Here is a 5,966-nt window from a genome sequence, read left to right as displayed (position 1 = left end):
TTCAAGATTGTATTAAAATGTTTTCTTTCCTCATTGTGGAAATTTGGTAGTGGAATATGACACTAGTGGAAGCGCATTCCCATCCATAAGGGAAAAAATAAATACACATAAAAGAAAACTTTATTTGGCTAATTTCTTTCGTTCATCCACATATAAGTTAAAACGCCAACCAAAATTTACTATTAATAATATAGATTATTTTTATATCCACCGATAACGTCAACTAAAATTCGGTATTAACAATATGGATTATAACCACTCGATTAATTCTCATAAATCATAATTAAGAAATTTCACAATTAGAACTCTAAAATCTCTCACGAATACAAACTCGAATCCCATTACATTTAACATAAACTCTCAATACCAACTAATAAATTCATAAATGAGATGCTCACTACCCCAATACATCAAATGGTGCTCCCTCACTCAAACAATAAACAAACACTGTAACTACTTTTCTAAAAAATTAATATTCTTCTACGAGAGTCTTTTCTCTCCCCATGCAAGAGGACTCTTGGATCAAAGAGCCTTCAATTTTAATGCTTTATAGATAAGGAATACCCAATTACTTATTAAATATTAAAAGCTTTTTCCTTCCAACAAAGAAAATCATTTCTTCTCACACCAAAGAACCTAACAAAGTCAATAGAAAATTTGAGGTAATTTCTAACATTTGGAGTTCAATGAAAAGATCAACAGGAACTCAAAAGGGAAATTGTAATTGCAAGTAATTAGTTTTAAAATGAAAATTTACATGCATTTACAAGATAAAATTACATGAGGCAAAGAAGTATATAAAGTTAATAAGCATGCATCACATTAATTTAGACCAATTAGATTGGGAAGCTACAATATCAGCACTAGAGCTTGAGTACTAAGTTGTACAACTCTCATATGAAGAAGTGTTCTTTTTCTTCTTCTACCCCTAGATTTAGAATGATGGGACAATGCCATATACAGTTTCTGCCATTAGTGTCGTGGAGAACATCTGATCCACTTCAACTTCTACATCCATCCTCTTAGCGAATCGTCCCTTGATCCGGGGTCTGGTCTCTGCATAGGCCTTCCTTGAAGCATACCTGATTGTTTTCTCAAACTTCCTTGTCTTCTTTTTCTCTCTGTATCTTAGGACCCTTGCCTCCCTGTCCAATGGAGTAAGTTGGGCTGGTATTTGAATGGTAGATCCAGAAAAAAGATCAATTGTCCCTTTGGGAGGTCTTGAGTGTGAGATTGAGATGTCGCTCATTGTTGATTCAGGTACAACGCCAACATCCATGGATGAAACAGAGACCTAATTATATTATCATAGAAAACACATGAGGTTATTAATCAGCATTGGAGGGAGATATGAGATTTGTAATTTTCACAAGTCATAGATGAAATAGATGGGAAAAGCAATTCATGTTTGCAACAGAACCATGTCTTCATTCACAATTTTATTTTTTTGAATCATTTTCATACTGATTTGCGGTTATTAATAATAATTCACATGTAATATTCATGAATTATATCAAGTAAATGTCACACTTTCTTTATGATAATATATTTCTTGTACAAAGAAGAAACTTTTGATGAATGTTACTTGTGGATATGGAATTATTTATAGAATCGAAATCAATGCAGTTCATTTTATTTAAAGAATAAAAGAAAGCTTTGGCTTTGAAGTTTGAACAACTATTAGAAATCTAGAATAGTTGTAAGATTTTCCAGTCTTCCTTTTTCTTTCCTGTTTCTTGTTAGTCCTATATATATAGGTAATCATTTAATAAGTACTTTTATTCTTTTTATGATAGCTTACTTAAGGAAAGGTAGAATCACTAAAACATAACCTAGTACTTCTAACCTGAAACTTTATTTACATATAAGTAAATCAATTTTAAACTGCAATTTATTCCAAGACATGACACTGCGATGCAAAACAAAAAACTAACACACACCCAACTTTATGACTTGGAACAAAAGAGAAAGAAAACAAAAAAGCACTGCAACGTTCCTACTGGATTCCATGCTTTAAAGGAGAAAGGTAAGAAAAGAGGAAAAGTGCTAATAAACTAATAAAGTACAGGAAAATATCAAAAGATATTGATACCACTCAAATTTTATCTTTTAGAAGCAGTGCACATAGAATTCAAATATTAGAGATAGCAATACATCTACTGAATAAAAAAATGAATGGAACATAATAAATGATTCACAAAGAATCATGTGGCAATACAGATTTGTTAGAACTCCAACTACATATTCAATATAAAACCATTGTATGTGTAGCAAATTTAGAGAAACTTACACTGTGACTAATAGAACCATTGTAACTGTATGCAGCTTTTGATGACTCATAATCCAAACCCAACTGGAAATTTTGTTGATGAAGGTGATGAAGCTGACCCTTTGCTTCTCCACACTGAACTGGCACAACACTGTCTCCCCCATAGCTCTTCTGGGGAACACAGTAATGTTGCTGTTGCTGCTGGCTATACTGATCATTGAATTGATTCTCAGCACAAGAATTGTACTCCACAAGGTCCAAATACTCATCAACCTCCCCGCCAAACAAAAACCCATTGTTTTGATTGTTATTGTTGTTGTTATTATTGCTACCCTTCACAGGATTAAGCAACAACCATGATGCAGCCTCATCTTCATCTTCTTCATCAATCATCTCATCCCCATCTTGGTCTACAAACCTCTCTTTAGTATCAGACATGGCTCCCACCACATGTGGACCATGCAGTTTCCCAGAAATAGGCAGAATTGGCACGCGCTGGTGGCGGCGTGCAAGCGGGTTTGCAGAGTGGATATCAGCATCACAGGCGGTGCAAAGAGACGCCGCATCAGCTTTACATACAAAAGCTGCCGGGGCACGCTCACATGCCTCGCAAACCCACACGCGCTCATGGCGAGATGCCACACAGTTTGCAGCGTGAATGCGAGCATCACATCCAGTGCACAAGTAAGCCGAATCAGCCCTACAGTACACCGTGCACGCTGCAGACCGACACGTATCACAGATACGTGCCCAATTATTGTCACCACCAGTACTGCCACCATCGTTACTCTCCAACTTCAACATTTCTCTCTCTCTCTCTCTTTATTTTTTGTTTTTTTTAAGTGTCTTTGAGATTGAGTTGAAGTGTGTGAGAACTTGGGACTGTGAATTAATGAATGAAAATAGTGAGGGGTAAGGGGGTGTAAGTCTGAGACTCTAGATCTAGAACCAAGTGGGAGAGGGAGAGAATCCAGGACCGACACGTGTTAGAAAACTAGTGGCATAGAAAAGTGGTTACGTTATCTTGTGGTTGGTTGTGTTTTAGGGTGGGGCCTAGTTGAGTCAGAGGTTCTTGTGGGACCCATGTTCTTGCTACTTTGGCTATTCGAGTAGCATAAAAATGCTAGAGTGCTGTTACTGCTCACTCTCGCAAGCAGATGAAATTTTGAAATACTCGCTTGTAGCGGAGGCCACTTGTCAATTCATGGATAATTTTGATGAACACGTACCAAGCAAGAGGAACAAGTTTGATAATGTTTGTGGACATTATGGGTCTGACACGTGAGTGCCACGTGGTACTGGCATCTTTTAGACTGTTGGATCAGACAGACACAATTGACAGTTGACAGTTGAATCAAGTTACAGTAGTTACTGAGATTTTAGTGGTGTTGAGTACTTAAACAATAGTTTTTTAATTTTTAAAGAATATTACATATATTTTTGAGAGGTGCTACGTCCACAACATTTTTACAACATTTTTATAATAAATTATAGGTGGTTAGTTATTATTGGTTCAAATTTGAACTTAACACTAAGATTACTTTTTTGCCTTAACAATAACAACCAGCAACAACCTGCCACTTAAGATTTATTATAAAAATATTGTAAAAATGTTGTGGACATATCATTTCTCTATATTTTTACACACTTTTCATCCACGTATATTTTTTAAATAATATAAATAACGTTACTAAAAGATCCTTACCAAACAGACCATTTGTTATAAAAATAAGTTACTGAGTTTTTTTTTTATAATTTTTTTTAACCACTTCTTGTTATCCAATTAAAAAAGAAAAAAAAGAAAAAGTTGCTCTTGATGGGCTAATCAATATTTAGGGCCGTTTGGTCATAGAGTTTAAAAATTGTTGTTTAAAAAGATGTAAAAATTATGATTGAAAAAGTATTGTTAGAAAACGTGTTTTTAGTGTTTATAAAACAAAACAAAAAATGTGTTTAGTATCATAGTTTAAATAACATGTTTTATTGTTTAAAAAACATAAATAAGTGTTTGGTATGTGTGTTTAATTTTGTAAAAAAAGCTGACCAAAGTATGAAATAAACATTCTTTAAAATCAGGAGAGAAAATACATCATATTTCCGTTGCTCCTCTCTTTCCTTCTTTATCCCTTCTCTTCACTGAGAGTAGAAAACCACTACCATCGCACAATCCTCATCTCCATCGACACCTCAGAAGATCCATGGCTGGGCTTCACGCTTCAAAAAAATCTCATCTCCACTGTCAGCACTTCAAGACCCAGCAACTATTCGAGCTTTTTGTCGCCGCCGACCCATCACTCCAAGATCCAAGTTCGAATCTCACTTTCACCTTGCTTGTCAATGGGTTTTTGTCTAAAAACTGAACAGTTCCTTCTTCACTCACAGATTTCTCACTTTTTTGTTTTTTTTGTTTTGTTTTCCTCACCAATTGGGAAAACCCATTTTTCCCGTTCTTTGTTTGCTGTTGAAACAATATTTGATTTACAATCCAAACATACACGCCCTACATTCTTGAAATCTAGAAGGGTTTTCTTGAAATATTTTGCTGTTGAAACAATATTTGATTTACAACCCATTCGATTTTTTCATTTTTCTTAACACTCTGTTTGGTTGCTGAGAAAGCATCGGAAGATTAAAAAAAAAAAAAAGAAGTCTAACAAATCCAAGGAACTCTAAATTAATATAATTTCTTGTGGTGTTTCCTACAGTTTCTCAGCTACCAAGCTCCAATGTTGCTCGCTTGCTATTTCAAATTTGAGGGTCTTTTGAGTGTGATTTTTAAGCTAATATGAAATTCTCCATACCTGATTATTAGTTTCCATTAGTGAATTTTTACTGTTAGTTTTAATTGATTGGGTTTAGTTTAATTATTCATGAATTTAAGCTTGCTGAATTTGATGATTTTGTGGTAGGTTTGATTGAATTTTGTTGAATTCAATTTGGATATGATAGATATAATGTGGTGTTGTTGAGGCCAATTCCTCAATTATATTGATCAAAAGAAAGGTTTTGTGAGGTTTAGGAGTACTTTTGGTTTTCTCTGTTCTAGTTCTATGAATGATGGTTTTCTAATTAAAAATTTTGAAACTTTGTATTAATCTTGTACCAAAATTTTGAAAACAGTTATAGGAAATTGCATAGCCATAGGGTTTGCTTGGATATGTTGCTATAGTTTTTGTTGCACGAATTGATAGCATGTTCAAATGGTTGTTTAATAGTGTTGACTACGTTTTGTAATGTGTAAGTGAGTAGGTTTGTGGCTTCTTCTTGCAGATGTCGAACGCAATGCATGAGGATATTGACGATGGCCTTCGGTTCTGAAATTCCAACTATTTCTATGGCTTGAGAGCAAGCGTGAGGATTTTGGATAAGCGAAATGAGAACCGATACAGGCTTTTCCAATGTTGCCCAAAGGACGCATGTGGGTTTTTTCAATGGTGTATTCCCTTGAAGATGCCATTGTCATATGCGGAAGATTTCCAGCAACTACAAGAAGAGTTGTGTGTATTGCGAAAGGAATTGAAGGTCATGCATGACAAGGTCCACCCCTTAGATCAGACAAAAAAAATGGTCAAGATTATGCTCATTGGATGGTGTTTGTTATGCACCGCGCTTGCACTACTGCTAACTATGACAATGGTGCAAACCAAACTGTTATGATAATGTATTCGTTCTATTAGGATTAGTGCCCTTAAATCCT

The 5,966-nt window shown here is 34.9% G+C and overlaps 1 protein-coding gene across 1 annotated transcript; it reads right to left on the bottom strand.

Moving 5' to 3' along the window:
- Window positions 1–696: 696 nt before the first annotated feature.
- LOC142622944 (zinc finger protein CONSTANS-LIKE 2-like) lies at window positions 697–3,173 on the bottom strand. The gene is made up of 2 exons (XM_075796514.1): window positions 2,291–3,173; window positions 697–1,294 (listed from the first exon to the last, which is right to left on the bottom strand). Exons 1-2 carry the CDS (start codon window positions 3,071–3,073, stop codon window positions 935–937), a joined length of 1,143 nt encoding a protein of 380 aa, XP_075652629.1. The 5' UTR covers window positions 3,074–3,173; the 3' UTR covers window positions 697–934.
- Window positions 3,174–5,966: the final 2,793 nt, after the last annotated feature.

This window comes from Castanea sativa, chromosome 1 (assembly GCF_040712315.1).
Source record: "Castanea sativa cultivar Marrone di Chiusa Pesio chromosome 1, ASM4071231v1".
Classification (NCBI taxonomy): Eukaryota; Viridiplantae; Streptophyta; class Magnoliopsida; order Fagales; family Fagaceae; genus Castanea; species Castanea sativa.
This window is presented reverse-complemented; position numbering and strand designations above follow the sequence as displayed.

Bases quoted from the DNA above. Each gene is read 5' to 3' on its own strand.
- LOC142622944 (XM_075796514.1), bottom strand. From the start codon at position 3,073: ATGTTGAAGTTGGAGAGTAACGATGGTGGCAGTACTGGTGGTGACAAT. The intron at 1,295-2,290 runs GTAAGTTTCTCT...TAATATAATTAG, and splicing joins ATGGTTCTATTAGTCACAGT to GTCTCTGTTTCATCCATGGA.